Raw genomic sequence first — 23,258 nt, 5'->3', positions numbered from 1 at the left:
TTTGTCTTTTCCCTTAATTATGAGGCAGAGGAGGGGAAGACTTTGAAAAGTACCACTGAAAGATTATTCAATGTCGAGTTTATCTCACATCAATACTGCACAACGAAATCCAAGAAATGTGTGTATGCAACAAAGCTAAGAACAATGATTCATTCCTTTAAATTTGAAGAGATTTTTTTTTTTCTTTTCCCATTTCTTTATTCCTTAGCACACTTTTTTTTTTTTTTCCATTATCAAGAGGAGAGTGTGAGAGACACGTGATGGCAACCCTTAAGATCATTTAAAAACTTTACACTGGACTGTACAAGATTTTTTTTTTTGATAAATTATTTACATTTTCAGACTTTCAAACATATTCAAAGCAGCAATAGACACTAGTTTTTATGGTTTTTGTGTTTTTTCTAATTGCCCAAATAGTTACCAGCCATGGGCCAAGTAGGTACCTGCGTTATACATAGAATTTCTACAAAGGAAATCTGCAGTTAAATTTGCTCGAGGCTGTAGCAAACGCCCTTAGCATCCTAAGGGGCCACACCCCCGTGTTGCTAGGGGAGCCAAAGCCCAGTACCTTGACAACAAGCTGCAGTCGCCCCAACGGCTCTACACGAACTTTACACCTTGAACCAGCAGCCAGCATGTCAGTCCAGCATGTCAGTGAATCGTGCTGATTAAATTAACATAGGATACAATCTCACAATATACATCACAAACAAATTACAAGGTCGGGAAATAAAAGAGTTACAGTAAGATAAGTTATGTAGTAACAGCTTATAAGCTTGTCTAAGGTAATAAAAATTTTACATGGCAAATACAATAATGAATGAACATAAATGCTAAGCCTTCTAATTTGCTACAAGCCGAAGAAGGGTACAATAAAGAGCGCACTCTCAAAAAAGCAAAAACACATATGACAAAGGAAGACAAACGGAGAATGCACAGGAGCAGACCTGCAATGTGCAGCATACAAAACAGTTAAATATTTGCACATTCCCCATACTCCAAGAGCACCAGCACTGAGGCCTCACCTTATGCTTGTGGTTCTTCAGGAATAAGAAACTACTGAGCAAGATATGTCACTGAGTTGCCGTCAAGCGTTCATATAGCCACGGACACCAGTTGGAAGAGTATCTGCGCTAAACATTACCTGTCTGCGCCCTTCCCACCCTCCCCACCCTCTAGCCCTGCCCCAAAGGTACCAGCATTCCGAATACTTGTTCGTGAGCTTTTGGAAAGCAATCTGTCCCCAGCAGGAAAGATGGGACGGGGATGAAAAGGAAATGCGTTTGCATATCAATATTTTCAATGATACTAGCAGAGGGTTACACTCAACAGTATATGGCATCAGAAACAGGACATAATCGGCAGGAATAACAGATAGAAGTTGTTTATTAAGGAAGAAAACATGTCAGGGGGCAGATGACTTAAGGAAATGATGCAAGTGCTTCTGTAAAAGGACAAATGAGGTCATACAATATTATTATACTTTGAGAAGTGAGCTTAAGTGCCAACTCAGTCCTTAGACAAACGTGCACAGAATCAGGCAAGGCTACAGCAACCATTCTTGTCATTTTCTCGTTATAAAGGAAGACCCAGTAATAATTTCAGTACATTCCTCTAGCTGCATTCTTTGTAGTTGTTGGCACTTGGTACAGGACTTCTCGTATGGTTTAAAACTACTAAGTGACTCTTTTTTCCTTTCCCTAATGAGTAGGTAGAGGTCAGCTCTTTGCAAAATGAGTAAATTGAGAGAAGCAGCCTCTGCCTGTGGTGTTCAAGCGACCAGGCTGCCTTCCTACTGGGGGTGGACGGGCTTCCTCGGAACAATCCCTGCTTTCAGCTAGCGCCTCTGCTCCTGGCTCGGGAGGCTGTGCTCCAAAGAAGCAGCCTGGCTTCACAAGGAAAAGAAAGAAGCCTTTAATTTCAGCCCTAGAGGGATCACACCCTTTTCAAACACCCCAGGCTCCAGTGGGGCTAACGTTCAGGGGAGGCCAGCATTTGACAAGCTCAACAGTGCTGTGAGCCCACACCTGAATTTAGAACTTGGCCTGGGAGACCGAGTCAGGACCCTGGCGTATCGAATCAGGCCTGCGGACAAGGCTGGGGAGTATCAAATACCAAATGAAGCAAACCGATGGGCTCCTAAAAGACCGAGCTGTATACACGTGAAAATGACAAATGTTCCCACCTTCCTGGAAAAGGTACTGCTTCGCCTCTGCCAAGAAGATGGAGAGACCGCCTGCCAGGCTGCTCCTGTCCGTGGATTGACCTTTTCTTTCTCCCGTTCTTTCTCTGCCTTCCTTCCTTTCTTTCTCTCTTCCTTTCCTTCCTTCCTTTCTTCCTTTTCTTCCTTCCTTCCTAACCCATATGGTCCATTTTTTAGGAGAGGATCGTGAGCCAGTGTCCCTATTCTAAATGGCAAGGAAAATCCTGATCCTCTAAGTTCTTTAACAACATGGAGATGATTTGTCTTTGATTTGAAGATACTGTGAAAGAGGAAGCACGGAAAAAAGTTGATGAGCATTCTTTAATCTAACTGGCATGGTAGGACTTTTATTAACGGTCACTCTCAGAGGCAGATTTTTGCCTGTAGAATGGCATTCACGCTTCTTGCTATTAAATGGTCACCGAACTACCTTATAAGATTTAGGTGGACTTACAAAAGCAAATTGACTCTCCCCAAGCTGTACTGGAAATTTAGGATATTTAATTCATCGACTTTCTATAATAAAAAAGTAAGTGAAAGTCTGAGTCTGTGGACAGTGGGTTCCAAACTGCATGGGAGCCCTAGAGAAGGGTGTGACTGCCCCAGCGACAGGTGAAACACTGCTCTCTCACTGTGGTGGCTAATTCACTATCCCCATGAGGTACAGTGACTTGTCAACTTCTAGTCTGGACCAACATACATGGATAGAGAACGAAAAGGAAATACATAACTTATATCTCACTAAGTATTCATGAACCAAAAATAAATTCTATTTCTATGTTATATTTACACAATTAGAAAAATCTAAAATGAGATGGTAAAGTCATAAAAACTTTGTTTAAGCCCCACTGAAAAGAAAACGAAGTGATCCCTATGATTGTCATTCTTTAATTTCCATGGACATTTAGAGCCAAACTTGGCTAATAAATAGAATAAACTGCTTATACACAGAATTTAGATTCAAATACAGCATTACTGTTTGACCCAATGAAAGAGACGTTTACAATCAGATCATTCCTGAATAGCCTTTCACTTTTAAGAACATGGCTAGAAGTAACTGCACCCCAGTACTGAGGCAGAGCTGGAGCTAAAACAAAGTGTTCATACACACATGTATTTTGCATAAATAAATGAAATAACAAGACATAAAAATGACTCAAATCCGGCAACTGTGAGGCAAGCCCACACGAGTCGAAACAGATGACTTTTGTTCATGTCGTTTTCTTACAACAGTTTCACATTAGTCAGAAGTGATAAAAAATACCATTTATATCCAGTGCTTATAACACTTACGAAACAACATCTGTGAGTGTGTGTGTTTTTTGTTGTTTTTTTTCTTTCTTTCTTTCTTTTTTTTTTTAACTACAAGCAAAATCAAGTTTCAGTCCTAAAGAACAGTCCTTTGTTCTCCACCAGCCCAGAATATTATTTTGGCATGGTCATAAAAACAAACAAAATTAACCTACTCCTCTAAATGTTTGCCTTTGTGCAAAATTAATTACATACAATACAATGCGAGCCATACAGCACTCTACCTATGCAGCAAAATAAAAAAAAGGAGAGAGGAGGAGAGAGCAAAAGCAAGAGCCAAAGAGAAGGAGAAAAACACATGAGTATGAAGTGAGGAGGAGAGGTATATAGTCAAAAGAAATCAGTAAGACAATAATAAATATTCATTTTTTGAGAAAAAATGACCTCCTCCTCATTTGAAATAAATGTACAAAAACAAAGTTCCAATCCCCAACCAATACTAAGAACAAAACATTCCTATCAGTACCTTAATCAGCTTATGGAGAGCACTCCCAGCTAATGACACAGCCCATAACATCTTGGCTAGACCTATTTATTGCTATTAGGTATGGCCTTGAGCACTCCTTAAATAAATATGAAGGTACACTATTTTCTTCCAAGTGACAAAATGGCTCAAGAAATCTGATGGGGCCGTTCCTATGTCCTGGTGATCAGATTCTGGGTTGTCCCATGAGGTGAACTGTCCCATTAACTGACATTTTCCCATTGAACCACTCCAGGTGAGGTTCCCTCCCCCACCATTGGCAGTCAGTCCTGGTTTCAGGAAGGTCAAAACGGCAGGGCTGAGCTCACAGTAGATGGGAAAGGGGAATGAAACCTCACTGCCTCCCAGCCCATCAGCACATCTCCAGAGAAATCCTCGTGTGACCAGTGCCGTTAATTGTGTTCACGGGGAGGCATGCCCCCCTCCCCACGTGGCCACTGACGGAGGGAGGGAGCCAGAGGAGCTCATCTGCTGCCCCAGGAGTCATCCGTTCCCCAGAGTTAACAGTAGGAACATCCCCTATAGGGAATGTATTTCCCCTCCTTCTCCTTCCCTATGGTTTTCTTTCATTCTCTGGATGTGTCATGACTATTTGCCTCTATCTTTGCCTTGAGGCTGTCATGTGGCTTCTTGGATCCTGGGGATTTTGCAAAAAACAAAACTCCCTAGGTGTGCCAGATGCAACAAGGCACCTCATTGTGGAGGTGCCAGCCCATGACGGCATCGCTGTGGCCTCCTCCGTGGTCCACAACCTTGGGCTTTCGGCTTGGCTGCGGGACCCTCCTGCCTGGCAGTCACCACTGCTGACCCTTGCAGCCAAATGGCGTTTAGGGGAAATGCCGCTGGTACAGATCCTACCACTGCTGCTAAACTGGATCAGAGGGAAATTCTGGCCAAAGACTTGAGGTCACAGAGAACCTCAGGGGCATACCTGTCGAAGTGTAAGACTCCACACCTGTATCCAAATACACAGCCCTACAGCCAGATATACTTTTATGTTTGAAAACAATATAAGTATTTAATAGAATCTTGTTTCAGAAATGCTTCCAGATGCTCTGGGGACATAAAATCACTATGTACATCTTTTGTATGTAGCAGGAGAAGGAGGTGAAAGGGGCTGAAAAGATCTTCAGGGAAGGAGGGTGAAAAACAAGAATTATTAAATTAATGCCACCAACATTTTTTTTCAAATAAATAGTAAGTGGACCCTTGACATTCTGGAATGAATAAATTACTTAAGAGAAAATGTGTTAAGACTGAATGTCAGGGTTAAAAGGTGAAGGGATAATGGATGTAGTGAGAGGTGGTCTCAGGCAGAGAAGACCACCACATGGGTATCTGGTGTGGTGAACGCTCTGGGGCGCGCTCGGTGCGGCCCGTCACGCACTGATGGCACGTCAAGAGGCAAACACAGTTGGGTACGTGCACTATGGCAACCTTGTTCGTTCCTTACAATATCTTGTCTCCAGATTCCTGAGTACTTTACCATTTTCTGGGAAAAAAAAATGTGTGGTTTGCTATTTTATTTTAAGATGCCAAAGATTGTCTAAGACTTCGCAGTGTCTCCTTTTAAGACTTTCAAAATATGAAGATTCAAAAGTTCTGAGAAAAGTTTGGCACATTCAAAGTTTAACTCTACACATGGAAAAATGGAATTCCGAGGCCTTTTGAATATGCTCTACATGCAGCCGCACACGCTGTGGACTTGTTCTGTTTCACAATATGAAATCCTCAGTTGTTCTCGCAAATAATTCAGAATAAAAACACATTCACAACCTGTAGGCCGGCACAGCATACCTGAGTGAGAATGTTTAACCCCATCTAAAACAGTAACTTAAACCTTTTATCAACATCCAAAAGGAAAAAAAAAAAAGTAAGACAAAAATATAAGACTTGTAAGACAGCTATGGGTTGAGATAAGTTTTCAAGTCCTGGTGTCTCATATTTAATATGTCTTCACCTAAATTAAAACAACAACAACAACAACAATAACAATAACGACAAAAACTCAAGTTCATGAAAAATCCGGGAAAACTTAATCTGTCTCACACTTTACGAAACAATTAAGACCATTCTGCTGATGTAATTATGGAGCCACAAATGCATGCGGGCTCTTTAAGAACTTTTTGTTGGGGGAGGGGAGGTGAAATGTCAAAGTATTTTAATTCAGCAAACGAACACTCCTCAGTTGGCACTGACAGCTTCCGGGGCTTCATTTTCACTGCTATAGTCTGATTTGGGATCGTCTTCATAGTCGTCATACATTTCCATTTCATCTTCTCCATTAATCATCTCATTTCCAGCTAGGCTCCCGCCGTCCGTCTTCATACCGTAAGTGCTCTGGATGACCGGGAGGCTGGGCTCTGGGCTGGCCGAGGTGCTAGAGCAGTCAGATGTCATCTGAGGTGACGGTGTGGTAGTTGCCATAGTAATAGCACCAGGATACACAACACCTGTTCCTGTGGTGATTGGAATCTGAGGCTGCTGCCTGTATGGATTCAAAAGATAAAATAAAACAGGGGGAAATATCTCTCTATATGTTCTTCCGGGTGGCATTGGAATTCCTCCCCCATACATTCCGAAAGGGGGCTCTGTTTGACGTTCTAAGCAAATGACAAAACGGGACCAAGTGCTCCCTGGAGGAGTCCTGCATATCTCCCCGATGCTATGGTTGGGCATTAAGCAATACAACAGAGCAATTTATTGATGGTTTTGAAACATAAAAGCAGGGTTCTTACAACATTACATACGGCAAAGCTTGAATAACACTTGGCATTTGAAACAAATGCGGTAGTCAATTCCGAAAGTTACATGTGACATCATTTTTTAACATCTCCCAGGATGATAAAACAAAATGACTGGTAGCATGAATCCTATTTTAATGACACTGTTAAGCAGGCTTGTGTCTTCACCTTGGCTTGAGAACTGTACAAAGGGAAGATCAAGATGAGAACTGATCAAGTATGTCCCAGAGAGTCAGATTTAGCAAAGCATATATTTAGTATCCATGCAAATGTCTACCTATTTCTGTGGCTGAACTTGTAGGGACGCTCCTTTAAGGAGCTTCTATTTTCATAACCATGGAAGGATCATCTTGGATGTCATTACTCCTGAGGCCCTGGCCTGGCGCTGGGTTGGAGGAGTCAGGAGTGAAGAGCAGCGAGAGCCTTGCAATTTGTCAGAATAACACACATTGCCTCATTCCAGATCCTAGCGGGTGCCAAGGATGGGTCACACCAGATCATTCTGTCATAATGGTACTCGAGTTCAAATAAACTTACCAGACCCTGTATGAAGGTCAGTCTCTCCCTCTACAGGGAGACATTCGCTATCTGCCTCTCAATTTCCCTTGAGGCATTGTAATTGGTTGAAAGAATTAAAGACCTATGACACCAGCCTCACAGACTGACGGAAACAATATTCTCATGGTTGCAATATTTACCAAGTGTTCCTCAACCTTAATGGACAATAGTTACAATTTAAATTCATTTCAAAATATCACTGTAACTATCCTTTGTGAGCTTCAGTTTCCAAATGTGTATGAGAGCTGGGGTCAGGGAAGTCTTGGAAGGTCCTTTCACTTTTTTTTTTTTTTTATAATTTTTTTTTTTTTTTTTTTTTGACAGAGAGAGACACAGCGAGAGAGGGAATACAAGCAGGGGGAGTGGGAGAGGGAGAAGCAGGCTTCCCGCCGAGCAGGGAGCCCGATGCGGGGCTCGATCCCAGGACCCTGGGATCATGACCTGAGCCGAAGGCAGACGCTTAACGACTGAGCCACCCAGGCGCCCCGGTCCTTTCACCTTTTAATATGATTTCAGGTCAGTCCATCCCTTGAATGGTTCTTATTGACCCTCTACAATACCGTTAAATCTTTCTATCCACCTCAGTCAGAAAAATATCCCGAATCTAAGAAGAAAGAGCTTAGTTACCAGCTATTCTTTGACATTTCCGGAATAATTTTCTCAAAAAGCCCTGCATGTCTTCCAGCCTGGTAGAAGGAAAAATGATGGAAATGACCTAGACTCACTCTGGGAGATACCTCATAATGCTATCTTTAACAACCTCTTCCAATCCCCAGAAGGCATGACTATGATTCCTTCACCTCTGACTAACATAATATAGCGGATATTTTTGTATATGTTCCCTCATTCAATTAACATGGCAACCCCATGAAGTACTGTCATACCCAGGTTTCAGATGAAGAACGTAAGGCCTTGTTTAAAGCCCTGCGTTCAACAACCAGCAGATCCAGCCTTCGAAGCTAGGTGACTTGACTTGAATTCTATCACTCTTTCCTCTATAGATATACAATATACAAATACACTATGCTCACCGTGTCTCATAAAAATTCCTGATTTCTATAGATCCTGTCGGTACCCAGTTGGCACTAAGCACCTGATATTGATCCATTTTCTATGATGCTCATGGTGATTTTTTTAATTGCCTGAAGAAGATGATAGAGGAATCTATATCTATGCACAGAAACATCTCATAAAATACTGGTTTCCCTCTCATAGACTCAAATTCTAAAAACAGTATACTTCTGCTTCCTAACTTTTGGGCGAATTAACGCAAATTAAATTTCATGCTAGTCTGCCCAAGGCAGTGAATGCCTCATTAATTTTTTTACTGAACTTGGATAATTGTAATAAACATATTTTTGCCTTAATCACATAATGAGTGTAGAATAAAAACTTTTATTGCAATATTAACCCATTTTACAGATTTCCCAATTTGGTGAGCTAATCTATAACATAAACTCTACATACCATATATAAACTATCCAATGGTACACTTTCTTTTCATAAAGGACGTTCTTTTTTTCAGAAAGAAGAGATGGTCAGTTTTGTAGCATTTTTTAATCAAAATATCTGTATGTATTGGGCACCTGGGTGGTTCAGTTGGTTAAGCAACTGCCTTTGGCTCAGGTCATGATCCCAGGGTCCTGGGATCGAGTCCCACATCAGGCTTCCCCTGCTCTGCGGGGAGCCTGCTTCTCCCTTTGCCTCTGCCTGCCACTCCCCCTGCTTGTGCTCGCTCTGTCAGAGAAATAAAATCTTTTTTAAAAAAAAATCTGTATGTATTGATCGATTAAATAAATTTTAATTGAGCTCCTATTATGTGCTGGGGATAACGCTTAGATGCTTATGCTTAGATGCTTTCACATTATCTTCTTTAATCCTCACAATAAGCCTAATAGGCAAATATTATTTCCCCTCTTTACCGATGAAGTTACCAACTAAGTTTCAGAGAGTTTAAGTTGTTTGTCCAAGGCCATATGAGCACCACAGCCAGATGCTGAACCCTTTCTTAATGTCGTAAATTCTCTACTGGATATCAAGATTAGGGTGAGAAAGGCAAGCTCACACGATCAGAAAAATCCTTGGCAATATGAATCAGAATCAAACTCTTCTAAACTGGGCTCCACATATTTAATAATACTTGGACATTAAGTTGGTAATGGAACATTAAAAACAAACAAATAAAAATAAGTACAACTTACTTTCTGGAGTGAGGCACATGCTATTCAAAAGCCTACTACTGGTGGTAGAGGGATACCAGACTATGTCACCTGCTGGCCCCCTATCTACTTCCTGCCTGGTCATTGCCCCTCATTCCTTAAAGACATTAGCTCCTAGCTTTCTGTCACTCCCTCTCCAACATTTCTTCTGCCGTAATTCTTGATGACTCATTATCCACAGAGGTGATAATTTCAACACCTTGCTATCTCAATTTCTTGACCTCCTCTCTGTGGTAGTGATCTGGCCCCCTCCCTGTGTCAGCAGACCTTGTCCTTACCTCACCCTAATGACCATTTTAAACATCCCACTCTCTGACTACCACATCTTATCTTTCTAGTTTTCTTCCTCTAAAACCCCAGTTCAACAATTCTCCCACCCTATGGTCATCTACAATTCCTTGATCGTTTCAACCAATTTACTCTGTCCCTGTCCCTCCCCCTTGTGTCCTGACTTTACCTCTTTACCCAGGAGAAATTCTGTGGTTAGTCACTGTCTCGCAGGTACTCTCCCCTCCCTTACACGGCAAAACCTGAACTCTCTGCCTACTTGTGAGCCCTCCCACGCAGCTGAACTTGGCTGCAGAAGACACACTACCGTGCATACATACTAGTCTTTGAATTTTTTTTTTTTACTGAGGGTTCTACTCTTTGAATTTTTGAGCATGAATTTCAAATTGGCCTCTGGTGCTGTTCAGCCATCATGTTGTACTTTTTCCTAGGCCACTCTTTCTTCTACTCTCCTAGAGAATTATTTCACACCTTCTCAACTGTCCTCGGATATCCAACTTCTCCCATATCCTCACTCTCAGTTGATGACCTGGCTTTCCATTTCATGGAGAAATTAGAAGTAATCAGAAGAAATTTTTCACAAGCTCCCGCCATCACATTTATCCATCTACCTCTGTCTGTTCTAATTATCTGCCTGCCTTCCTGTATTTTGAAGGAATTTGTAATCCAATGTAAGGCCAATCCTTTCCTTCTGCACCAAATCTATCTATTCTCACTTACTAAGGATCTCTCTCCAGTGGACTGTCTCTCCCATCTGCATGATCAATTTTCCCTCTTTCCTGGATCATTCCCATTAGCACATAAACATGCCATAATCTCTCCCACTTTAAAAACAAAAAACAACAAAACTCTCTCTTGACTCACATCCCCCTCCAGCTACTGCTCTATTTCTCTCTCTCCTTTAAAGCAAAACTCTTTGAAAAACTGTGTATATTCACTCTCTTCATTTCTTCCACTAAATTCTTAAATCTACTTCAATCACTCCCAACACTCCACTGAAATGCAGCTTATAAAGGTCACACTACCAATGATGTCCATGTTGTTAAATTCAAAAGTCAGTTCTTGGTCCTCATCTCACTTGACCTGCGCCATGAGCAGCATTTGATACACTTGGCCACTTCTCCCCTTGCCCAGCCGCTTTCTTCACTGCTCTTCTGGTCTTCTTCCTATCTCATGACTGCTCCTTCTAGGTCCCTGGATGTACCTTCCCGCCTTATCAACCTGACATCTAAACTCTGAAATACCCAACGATTAGTCCTTGCACCTCATCTCTTCTCTATCTCAGTTCCTTCCCTTGGTGAGCTTGCCCATTTTCCACAGCTTCGAATATTATCTAGGTTCTGACAACTCTCAAATTTGTATGCCCAGTAAGCACCACATCCTTAAATTCCAGAGTCATATATGGATATAACTTCTTATTCGATTTGGATGTCAAAATACCATCTTGGATCTCACAGATCCAAAACTGAACTCCTGATCATCTCCATATACCTCTCCTCTCAGGGCCCTTCTGATCTTGGTTAATGATTACTTCATCTTTTGGCTGCTTGGGCCAATCCATGGTAACTGCATGTCCTCTCAAACCCTATATCCAGTCCATCAGCAAATCCTAGTGGTCCGCTATCGGGAATATATCCAGAATCCGTCCACTTCTTGCTACCTCCACCCCTACAAATCTGGTCCAGGCCACCGTCAACCCTAATCTGTTCTTCCTCCTTATTTCAGTCATGTCCCCTTCAGACAATACTCAACACAGTAGATAGAATGATCTTTTAAAAACCTAAATCTGATCACAGTACTCTTCTGCTCATGACCCTTCCATGCCTTTCCATCTCACTCAGGGTCAGATTCAAAGTCTTCACAATGGCCAAAGGTCCTGTCACAGTTTGCCTCCCTACTACCTCTCTGACATCTCTGACTCTTCCCACCTACCCACTCTGCTCCTACTACTCTGGCCTTGTTGATTCTTGAACATGCCAATCGCAACCTTCCATCCAGACCTCTGCAGTGGCTGCTCTCCCTGCCCGGTTGTTCCTCCAGAGACCCACATGGCTTGCTCCCTCACTCCGCAGACCTTTGCTTCAAGTGGGAGCTGCTCAGTGAAGTTCTGTAGCCACTCTTTAAAAATTGCACTCCATCCTCTGACACTCCCTGCACTTTCCCTACTTTACTTTGTTCTAAGGCACTTATTACTATTTAATATTTATTTATTCATGTATTGATTGGTTGTCTGACTTCCCCCGCTGGAATGTAAGCTTCATGAGGACAGGAATTTTCACTGATACAGCTCTAGAACTTAGACAATGCCTGGAACACAGGAGGCACATTCCATACTGCATACATGCAATGAATGAATGAATGAATGAATGAATGAACGAACAAACGAACGAACTAGTGAATGAGGGGGAAAACAAATGAAAAAGCTGGGTAACCTATTTGAGAGAAGAAAAGATGTAATGAGACTAGACATATGCAAGGGAAGATAGTGGAGAAGGAATGTGAATATAACCATCTTTAAATGCTTGAATGGTTGTCTTTATAAATAAGGAAGAGACTTGCTCTAGAAAAGGGACCAAAGAAGAGGATTGGAACTAAGCAACCAAGTAGCAGAAAGGTAGATCGTTGCTCAGTGAAAAGAACTTCCTAGCATTAGGACATGTTCCACAAAGAAGCTAGCTCCCTTGGGAAGTGGTGAGCTCTCTAGCCCTAGAATAGTTCAAGCAGAACTCAGAGAGGGCTCCTACAGCGGCTGGCTACTTGAAGTATATGACTTCTGAGGCCACTTCTAAGTTACCACTGATTCTATGGATGCAAAATCATAAGCTATCATGCTGGCCTTGCTTTCTCATTGTTGTTACCAGCATAATAAAAGACTAAAAAATCAAGTGAGCATGGCTAATTATAGTTGCTGAATCTTGGCTTTCAAGGGTTTCCAAAATATTGCTCCACCCTACCTCTCTTACTTTTCTTTACTGCCAGGAATAATCTCTAGGCTAGCCTCGTTTTTTAACTATTGAACATTTCTGCATTTCCCGCCATGTGTTCCTGCTCTTCTTCCTGCTAACACCAGGCTGACCCTAACCAAACCTCAAGCCCCCTTCCTCGAGGATGACCTATGTTAGCCCTAATGCATAGTAATCTCTCCTCCCCTGAGCTTTACTTGCTCTTGTCTATAAAATCAAAATTAGTACTTCACTATACATTATGTGGAGCGCTACGCATTGTATTCTCTCTCTCTCTATGTATGTATAACAAACTATTATTTGTTAATATGTTTATGTGTGCGTCTGGTTTCTCTGACTCTAACACTCTCTGAAAGCTCATTGTGTAGACGATTAATGCCTCATGTCCTATATTAATTTAGTACAGTGCTGGGCACATCACTGGTTTCAAATAAGCCCCTACCAATTGACGGACCAATCAATTAACAAATGGAAAATCCAGCCAGCAGGCTCAAGCTTTGTCTACCGGAAATTACTTTCCTAAAAAGCATTTTTCCTTCCTTTACAGATCAATTGCAAAGTCAAAATTCAAACACTGCAGATTTCACAAACGGGAATAGCTGGAAAGTATTGGGCTTTACAAATAATGAATGTGCACATCAAAACAAAAGTTGTAGATGTTTGTAAAAGTACACACATGCAGCTGATATGAGCAGAGATGGCTAAGAATCCCTCCTCCCAGCCCAAGTAAAGGGTAAAGCTGATCCTGATAGAGCTCACCAGTGTTGCATGGTTTCCAAATCACAAGAATATTCCTGGAGTATAGCCTAGCTTCGTCAATTGCAAAAAAACAAAACAAAACAAAACAAAACAACAACAAAAAAACCCCTAGGTATTAATTTGGCAAATCCCCCTTGTCTGCTGATCTTTCAGACTTTTACAGCATCTATAAATGAAGACAACGAAGTCTGTTTCATTAGGAGATAAGCCTACACATCGTACATCTTTGTAGTTGATACTGCAGTAGGAAATGGAAATAATAACAATCTTTTTATATTGCCTGTTAGAGACCTTAATCCAGCTTTCTCTACAGGAGGACAATACTGAAAATAGTATGGCTAGCCTATGCTAATCAATTATATATTTAAGTATGTCATAGGTTTGATTCAACCTCTTTCAGATTAAGATCAAAATGGAAAATGTTCAAATCACTTCTAGCATAAGGCACTAGAATATAATTCTTTTTTTTTTTATAAGTTTTTTTTTTTTTTTTTAAGATTTTATTTATTTATCTGACAGAGAGACAGCGAGAGAGGGAACACAAGCAGGGGGAGTGGGAGAGGGAGAAGCAGGCTTTCCGCTGAGCAGGGAGCCCAATGTGGGGCTCGATCCCAGGACCCTGGGATCATGACCTGAGCCGAAGGCAGACGCTTAACAACTGAGCCACCCAGGCACCCCTAGAATATAATTCTTTATAATGTGAGATACATGCTTGGCATGTAGCATTATTTTTCTAGAATAATAATATTTGCTCTGATTCAGGGCTTCCTATGTGCCAGACGTTGTTCTAAGCACTTTAGATAGATCAAGCTATTCAATCTTCAGAAGGGCCCAATGTTGTAGGTATTGTGGTCATTTCTCCATTCTATTTATGAGGAAATTGAGATACGGAGAGTTTAAATAAGTTTCCCAAGGGCAAGTGGAGACTTCAGAGGAATAAAGATTGCTGTTTATTAGTTGTTAGAGCCAGGAATAAGCAGATCTGGTATCTGAGACAGAACAGTCTGGCTCCAGAATCAGGTCCATAACCACTGCACTACATAGCCTTTAAAGAGTTTGTAGGCTGTAAGTGAAGGACGTGTGTAAGGGTAGAAATGTCACATGGTTGACATTCACGCAAGCCTGGTTTAAATCTCAGCTCTGCAATTTACCAGCTGTGTGGCCTTGGACAAATTACTTAACATCTCTGAACCCTGTGTTTTTCAACCCCACAGTGAGGATGATACTGCTCATCTTGTAAATTTGCTGTATTTGCAATAATCTGTATAAAGCACCCATCACGGTATATAGTATATAGTAAGTATTCAATAATTCACCATTATTATTATTTAAAAAGTAGCCCAAGATTTGATATTTTATAGTACCTGGTAATTCTCTATGAGTTCACAGGTAAATTACTGAATAAACTTCAAATAAGTGGAAGTACATTGGGCCAGAATTCCTTGGGAAAAGACAATGTTGTCGCTGCATGTACCCTAATGAATATCATTTCGACATTAATAGCACTCATTGAAATTATTTAACGTTCTAATACTTAACCTGTCGATCAAAGGGGTTAAATCTAAGGTAAGAGCTAACCTTACTCTGATTGATATTATTGGTAAATTTATTTCATAATAGCTGAGTGGAAAAAATAAATCTAACTCACTGAACTTTTAGTTGTATCGTCAGTAAAATGCATGACAATGCTGAGCGATATATGTCATTTTATTGGCTCGAAAGTTATGATTGTCTTTTCAAAATCAGCTATAAAAATTGATCTCAACCCCATTCCCTCAAGAAGTCAATAGCAATCTTTGAATTTCTTGTTTCTTTTCCCTCTTGTAATAACCTCACATCTAATGAAGATGAATTTCCAAAGATGAACCCCGGGGAGTTGATAATCTATCAAATACAGCTACTTAAAAGAGAATACTAATCCTTAAGTAGAAATAATACCTGGCTTTAGGTTGCAAATATTACCAAAGCTGGGCAGAGGGAAATACTCAGCATTGAAAATTAAAGAACAAGACATTCCGGCCATTGCCTGCACATCAGTAACCCCACTCCACAGTCCAAAATGACCCTTCCATAAAGGACCCCCTACACTACCAGGAACAGGATCCTTAGTCTCCCAATTTCAAAGCTCCTTTAAAGCCATCATGTACCACAACCAAAGGTCCTGGGAGCTCTTTTCCAAGTGGCACAGCCATACACATAACTAGGCCAGAATGGGGCAATGAGGCATGTTCTGAGTAAGGACAACTCCTCAGTCGTTAGGCATGATGGAGGCAGAGACCCAGAATTAAACCTTGATTCTTTCTCACCTTTTGGCAGCCACAGGACCTTGATTTATCTTATTTAGAGGATTGCATGTCATTATTTATTTAGAGGAATATGTGATTTGTATATCTAAAATGTCTAGTGTATAGGATATAGTGGACAATACATGATAGATGCTGTTGAGTTGTTTTAATTTTTAAAATTTGACCTGCATTGTCATGTGTTGAGGTATTTTGATCCAGAGCTACTTCAATGCACCCTCTGGTAAAGGAAAATAAATCAGATAGAATTACTGCATCTCATATTTTCAAATAAGTATCAGGGAACTAAAATGGTACCTCTGACAGCCTTCCAGATTATGGCAAAAGACACCCATTATGTATCATTAGATACACAGAGACATGACATGAAAAAAGAGTGGGAGTCACAAAGGATCTCAAACTTAAACTTTGATTCTCTGCTCAAAGGAGATTATATACAGTCTCAGAGACAGGATTAAAAGAAGACATTTATCACACAGTTAAAATAAATGTGTATTTTGTTTCATGTGACTGTGCTTCTCAAAGTGCACTATGAATTGGTATTTTTCATAAATTGTCTAAATCGCCAGTAAATAGCCTACTTATACTGCACTGTACTTCCGGTGTTAAAAGCATTATTTTTAAAAATGCAAACATTTATAATACAGGAAGATTTGATAAACCTATTTTGGCACGGCTTCATCTGTTAATAGATTGTGATTCTCAAATAACGAAGTAGCTTAAGCCTCCCCTTACCTCGAAAAAGGTCTGCCACAGTGTAAAGAAACTCACTATCTGCTATGATCTAAAATATAGTTTTATTGTGATAGTAAATCCATATTTAATAGTAATGATAATGATAAAAACTCACCTTTATTGCTAATGTACTAAGCACTATAAAAGTATTTTCAAAAGCACTGCCTCACTGAATCCTCCCTACAATTGTACGAGATAGGTGCTATTATTTATTTCATTTCGTACATGAGGAAACAGAGGCTCAGAGAAGTTCAATAACTTGCCCAGGTGGGTGGCACAGCGCTTGAACCTCAGCAGTCAAACTCTGGAGCCCACACGCCTCTCCAGAATTCTCTAGGGTAGGGCACAGATTCATGACCCAGACTGCTTTCACCGGCCCTTTTTTTTTTTTCTTTTTGTATTCTATTTACTATTCCAAATTAATTTTATGCTTCTAAACACATGCTTCCGAAACCAACTTTCTATTCCGTGATGTTATTTTTTAGTGCCCTTAAAAATAAACAGCTCTTTACTTTTCCTCTAAGGCACATCTTTTCCTCACCTGCAGGGGAAGCTGTCCCGTTTCCCTGCCATATAGTAGCTCCTCCATGCTCCCCCTGGTTAACAGTGAATCCAGCTGCCTTTTTCCTTACTCCTCTCTCTTAAGGCCTCTCCCAAGTATCTTCCCAATCGGATTGCAGCTGCCTCGGGCCAGTGCCTCCAGAAAGGTCCTCTGGTTTGTCACCCCCTGTGCTCCTCAGCCTGGGCATGCTGGGACCTACAGGCATCTGCACCCCCACTTATCCCAACTGCTGTGGTTACAAGGAGCCTCTTTTCAATGCAGACAGCCAGTCAGCCAAGTCGAAATTTATACCAGAAATCTATTACCTAATTTTTAAACAAAATGACATGAAATCAGACTTGAAGATACCAAAAACATGTCTAGTTTCTGATTTAAGCAAGAAAATCCACATTGTTATTGCTTCCACCACAGAATAATTTACTGCAACAGGAGTTCTGGATCTTATGCCAAAAATGAGGTCCTCTAACCAATGTCAAGGCCAATTATCTTGTGGGAGATCCCACAACAAAAGCAGACTATTGTGATTAGAATCAGAAGCACCACCCAGAGAAGCTGGAAAGCTTCTGGGGATTTCTGAAGTTATTTTTTATTCCTTCTCCCTGTATGTCTGCTTAAATAAACTACCAGCAACTTTGTGTGTGGGCACGGAACATCTTAGATTAGTTCGGGAGACAAGGAGAGGGGCGACCAGGTTTGTTTTGAGCTGTTGAGCAGGAGCCAGGCTGCAAGACTCTGTGTGTGTGTGTGTGTGTGTGTGTGTGTGTGTGTGTGTGTGTAACACTGCAAAGATCACCACAGCCAAGGTCTCCATCTCCTCCCTTCCCTAATCTTCCCAAACACACTGCCGGTAGCCATCCTGCGGTTTCCTACCGGGAAGGGAAAGCCCAGGTGGCTACATTCTGGAACACTCACCCCACAGTAAAGAACTGCCTCATCTCCTGCCTCCGAGACCTCATGAGTTGCTTATACTCCCCGATCCGGAGCTTTTTGCCATCAACAATGCAGGTGCGCTTCGGTCGAGGTTTGTATTTATAGTTCGGGTACTTCTCTAAGTGGATCTTGCTTAGCCGGGCCTGCTCTTCATAGTAAGGTTGCTTCTCTTGGTTGGACATGGATTTCCAGCGAGACCCTAAACATAAAAACAGCCTTCAGTCCCCAAGTGGTCAAGGCAACATGTTGCTGGCAAATACTGTGTATACCGTCCCGCTGCGTCACTCACCTGTGTTCTGGGTAGCTCCTACCACCACATATCACTGAGCCTCCCAAGTAGTCTTTTATAGATGTAAAGAGCAAAGAATAATTTTGCATGTGATACATTTATTACATTATTTCTGTCGATAGCTTCAAGCTGGTGCTACAAAAGGTATATTGTTTTAAAACACGTCTGTTGCTTATAGATCACCCCTGACGCCAAGGTCCTTCCCCCATCTATCTGTCTATCTCTCTCAGAGGGTGAAAAACCTAAACTTCCAAAGCATACTCTCAAGGCGGATGGGATTCTCAGAAAAAGCTCTCCTGGTTCCAAAGATTCAAACATCTCCCACCCTTGTCCAAGCATCTTTAGGGAAGCTACTCTGTGATAAGATGTCAGCAGATGTTGATATCCTTCCATATATAAAAACCCACCGTGCACACCGTCTCCCCTGGCCCAGGGTAATTAAAAAGCCTAAACCCTACCTAAGAAGTTCTAGCTTTCAAACCGGAAGGTACAGTTGGAATTCTATATACCATTTTCAAGTACTATAAACGTTCATTCAAAGCTGTACCAATGACAGCACAAAAATTTTTAATGTGGTTTATAGAGGAAGAAGGAAAAGTATTCACTTCTCTAATATTGTTTATAAAGAATTATCTAAACACTTGACGAAGAAGGGATGTGTTTTTTTACATGTATCAAATTGCATTTTTGTGTCTTGCTGGTGAATAAAGCAGTAACAGCTGTGCTGACTGGATGTTAGCTATTCTTCAGTGGAGATTTTTCATACATAAACAAATGGAAAGTTGTACAAATATTCTCTGTAGCCAGCAATATCCTGGTCTGCTTTAATAGCACATCCATCCCTGTTCTTTCCTGATTGTTGTGCAAAAGTTGTGTAGACAGTCTATGCAGATCGGCTTCTCTGGGTTCTGCTGACTCCCAGTAGCTTAAAGCCCCAGTTAACAGGGGATTCTTGGTGCTCTTGAAATGCTTGTGCTTTAAAGTGTATATTTTCATGAATACACTTACTATGTTCTTAATAATTTTTTTTCACAGAATGCACACCAATAATATAGATTCCCCACAGCTGCCAAAATGGAAACAGAGAGGTTCTGTGCCCATCTAAGAGCCTACTCATGCTGCTATTAAAATGGCAAAAAAAAAAGAAAAAAGAAAAAAGAAAGGAAGAAAGAAAGAAAAAAGAAAAAGAAAAAAAAGAAAATTCCAAAGTTAGGTATCAAACTTCAAGGACAGAGAAACACTGATTTTCTTTTAAATGTCCATTAACTAGAAAAAAAAATTTAATATATCCATGAGGAGCATTTTGGTTTGAAAGGTACTTAAGTTGAAAAGGAATAACACTATCCCTGCACATATCTCAGAAATCCTAAAAATGACACCCCGCTTAATCGTAATGACATTTAGTATCCATCTTGAAATTTAAAAATCAAAAGAGAAAAACTTATTTTTTTTAACATTTCACCACTATTTGATCTTATGTATGTTTTAAATTTTCTTTGAGGTTACTGCCTCCCCGTGTCTCTGAATCAAGTTAAATTATTTATACAGTGACAAAACATGTGTATTTGTGTATGTCCAGATCACCGATATTTACTAAGGTTAAATATTTATTGCTTTTGAACAAAACATTTAAAAAACGAAAACCACAGTTTAAGTCTCTAATGTTTTTCAGCATCTTAAACGGCTCCTTTTGAGATTTTGTCACATCATGACAGCTTAAATAGAACAGTGCCTTCTGTGTTTTTTCTTTTTAAAGAGGAAACATGTTGACTGTAATGCTGCATATTGAATAAAATATGTTCAACATGTTGAACACAATAATTCCAAACTGTATCATCCGCACTAGGCAAGCTTTACGCTCACAGAACGAGGCTTGAGTTTAATCCTCAGAAGCGGGAGAATCACCCTGGCAATTGACCACAAAATGGGCCTCTGCCCTGTGGTCTGTTTGTTCAAGTCTCTGCTCTGAAATCCGAACTAGTCATATCTTATTAAAGTAAATGCAGTTTCATTTTACAAGTTTTAAAGTTATCATTTGAGGCACTGTTCAACACTTCATGAATTTCACACTATTTGGGGGCTCACCCCAGTTCCTGATGAGTGTTTCAGAGGGACACAGGAACCCAAGAACCCTGAAGCAGAAAACTGTAGGATCGGTGCACGTTTCTGAGGTTTCGCAGCAACTTACGGATTGAAGAAGGCTGAATAAGAGGGGATAAAGCTTGTCTCCATGGTTCCTGTTTAGCAGTGACCTCTCCGAGTGGCCAAAGTCACAGTATGTAACAGACTGTACGATAAATTTTTAGTCAGTCCTTCCCTGGCACCAGTGGATGTGCAACCCCTAAACCTAAATGGACACAGAGATGATGACGAAGACTCCCGAGGCAGCCTGCTGAGCTACATCTAATGTCTGCAAACCACAGTCTCCCTGAGGTGTCAGGTGATGCCCCTGTTTTCCACTCTCGGGGCACCCGGGGGGGTAGAAGGTCAGCATCAGAGACTGCACTCACCTAAGATTTTGCTAATGTTGGAGTTATGCATGTCGGGGAAGGCCTGAAGGATTTTCCTCCTCTCATCCTTCGCCCAAACCATGAAAGCATTCATTGGTCGCTTGATGTGGGGCTCGCTGCTGGCCCGGCTGCGGGCATCCCTGTAGACTCGCGCTTCAGCCACAGTGGCGCCTCCTGTTGGCCAACAATAATACTGCTGTAGTTTAGCTGCAGAGCCATTCATTGCTTTACTTCCTGTAACGTCAGGGCAGGAAGAACAAGACGGGTGCAAAGCGTTATTATCTGAGTAACGTAACACAGCTTGCCGCCTGGTTCAGCTGTTTTCCCTAGGCCCTTCTCTTCTTTTTAAGTGACTCTTGGAGGAAGACTGTTTCAAATGACAATTCTATAGGCCCTTCTGATGGAGGCCTCAAAGACACACTGGGCAGAATTAATTTTGTATGTTTTTATACACCTAGTACATTTTTACTACAATAAAAATGCAGGTGGTGATTTAGCAATGACTGGCTTTATTTTACAGTAACCTTTCTTGTTGTGATTCCTCCCTTCAAAAGCAGGCTCCCACCTATCATTTTAGCCTCATTTGCCAAAAATTGCAGCACTTCGAACTATCTCTTTACCTCAAATATCATTCTCTCACACAATATTATGCCTTGTCCAGCGCTCCTCTCAGTGCCTGGAAGCCCCTTCTCCTCCTTCTTCATGAAATCCCACCAAGTCCCACTCATCCTTCAAGGCCTATTCGAATGTGGTGTGTTTCACGAATTAATTAATTCAATACAAAATATTGAGCAATCACTGAGTGAGGCATTATGCCAGGGGTTGGGGATGCAAAGGTAAATAAAACAGACCCTGCTTTTAGGGAGCACACAGATCAGAGGGGGTACAGACCCCAGGCAATTATCACAGAGTGTACGATCAGCGTTGTGATAGTGAAGTAAAGCAGGGCGCCAAGAGGGCATCCGACAAGACAGTCGGCTAGTGCCTCTTAGGAGAGGCGATGTCTGACCTCTGTCGTGGAGGATGAATAAAGATCAGCACGTGAATAGGGCAGGGCTGTAAAGACAGATGGGAAGGGTAATTCAGGCCATAGGAACAGCATTTGCAATGATGTTCCCCGGGCTGCTTTCATTCCTCTTTCTTTTATGCTACATGCTCCAAAGTAATTACTTGTTTATGTGACTATCTCTCTCTAATCTTTCCACTCCATCCCCCAGGAATATGAAACCCCTAAAGTTGGTGTTTATGTTGTACTCATTCTTGTATCCCCAGGATTTCCCACATAATAGATATTCAATAAATATTTATTAAGTAAAAGATTGGTTTTCAACTTCTATGCAAACTAGTAGACTAAAAGACATTTATTTCAAGGGTCCTGATACGTTTTTCTGCTGCTTAAGAGTAGTTCCTAAACATTCCCCCATGAAACTCTATCTAAATCTCTGATATTTTATCATTTCTGAAGAGGTGACTCTAGCTAGTAACATACTAGATTGAAATCTCCTTGAGAATATGGCAAGAACTGGCTCTCGTTCACTGTGGTATCCCTAGGTTCTAGGAAAGCACTTGGCATATAGAGTTGTAATTAGTAAACTATGTTAAATTAATGAATGATTAGATAAATGAATGAATAAATGAATGAACATAGCTCTTGCTTGTTTTCATGAATCCTACTAGCATGACACATGGAAGTATGCTCTGCAATGTGGCATCTACTAAATATCCCCCTATAGATTGAAAAACTTCTATAGCTAAATGTAAAGTGTTTGAACTGATGGGCTCAGTCAGGGTTTCTGCTGCATACACAGGAAAGCCTACTCCCAAAAGTTTAGCAGCAAAATATACATTAAAACCAACATTTCCACTTTCTGGAAAAAGTAAAGCCTTTCAGCTCAGTGGAGTGATTATACAGGAACAACATGACCCAATCAATCTCTGGCCCTTCTACTCTATTTCTAGATACCTTGATTAAGTAGAAATTTGTTTGTGTCAGAGCTAGTAATAAATTAGAACATTAAAGTGCACTATTATTTGACAAATATGATCATCATTTATAGCAAACAAAAGACAGGATAAAAGGGCCTAACTGGCTAATATTATCAATTCTTTTCTAAACATGAAAGAGGGCAGAGGGGCCACTATTTGAAGACCATGCAAAAATAATATATTTTATAAACATCCCTTCTTTTCGGCCTACTAGACAGAATGATCCCTTACCTGAAAAGTCTCAGATCCCAAGATGCATAACTAATCTGCTACCTTTTTGCCACCATACCCACAGTACATTAATTTCATTTAAAATGCACTGACCATACAGGATAAATTGATTTCACTTTATATGGGTTTGACAGCCATGTTTATTGTGCAGTGAAATGTAGTGTAGCTTCCAGCTGACAATAT

The 23,258-nt window shown here is 40.9% G+C and overlaps 1 protein-coding gene across 10 annotated transcripts in view; it reads right to left on the bottom strand.

The window, feature by feature from the left end:
- Positions 1-213: 213 nt before the first annotated feature.
- Positions 214-23,258, bottom strand: part of SOX6 (SRY-box transcription factor 6) — a 595,827-nt gene continuing 572,782 nt past the window's right edge. For 9 of the 10 annotated variants that reach the window (XM_032426940.1, XM_032426941.1, XM_032426931.1 and 6 more), the window contains 3 exons: positions 20,859-21,092; positions 18,042-18,258; positions 214-6,486 (listed from right to left, as the gene is read on the bottom strand). In XM_032426940.1, the coding sequence (XP_032282831.1) occupies positions 6,183-6,486; positions 18,042-18,258; positions 20,859-21,092 (755 nt within the window). In that variant the 3' untranslated portion in view covers positions 214-6,182. The remainder of the gene's footprint in view (positions 6,487-18,041; positions 18,259-20,858; positions 21,093-23,258) is intronic. The other variant, XM_032426939.1, reaches the window with a different exon arrangement.

Source organism: Phoca vitulina, unplaced genomic scaffold (assembly GCF_004348235.1).
Source record: "Phoca vitulina isolate PV1807 unplaced genomic scaffold, GSC_HSeal_1.0 scaffold36, whole genome shotgun sequence".
NCBI classification, from domain to species: domain Eukaryota; kingdom Metazoa; phylum Chordata; class Mammalia; order Carnivora; family Phocidae; genus Phoca; species Phoca vitulina.
This window is presented reverse-complemented; position numbering and strand designations above follow the sequence as displayed.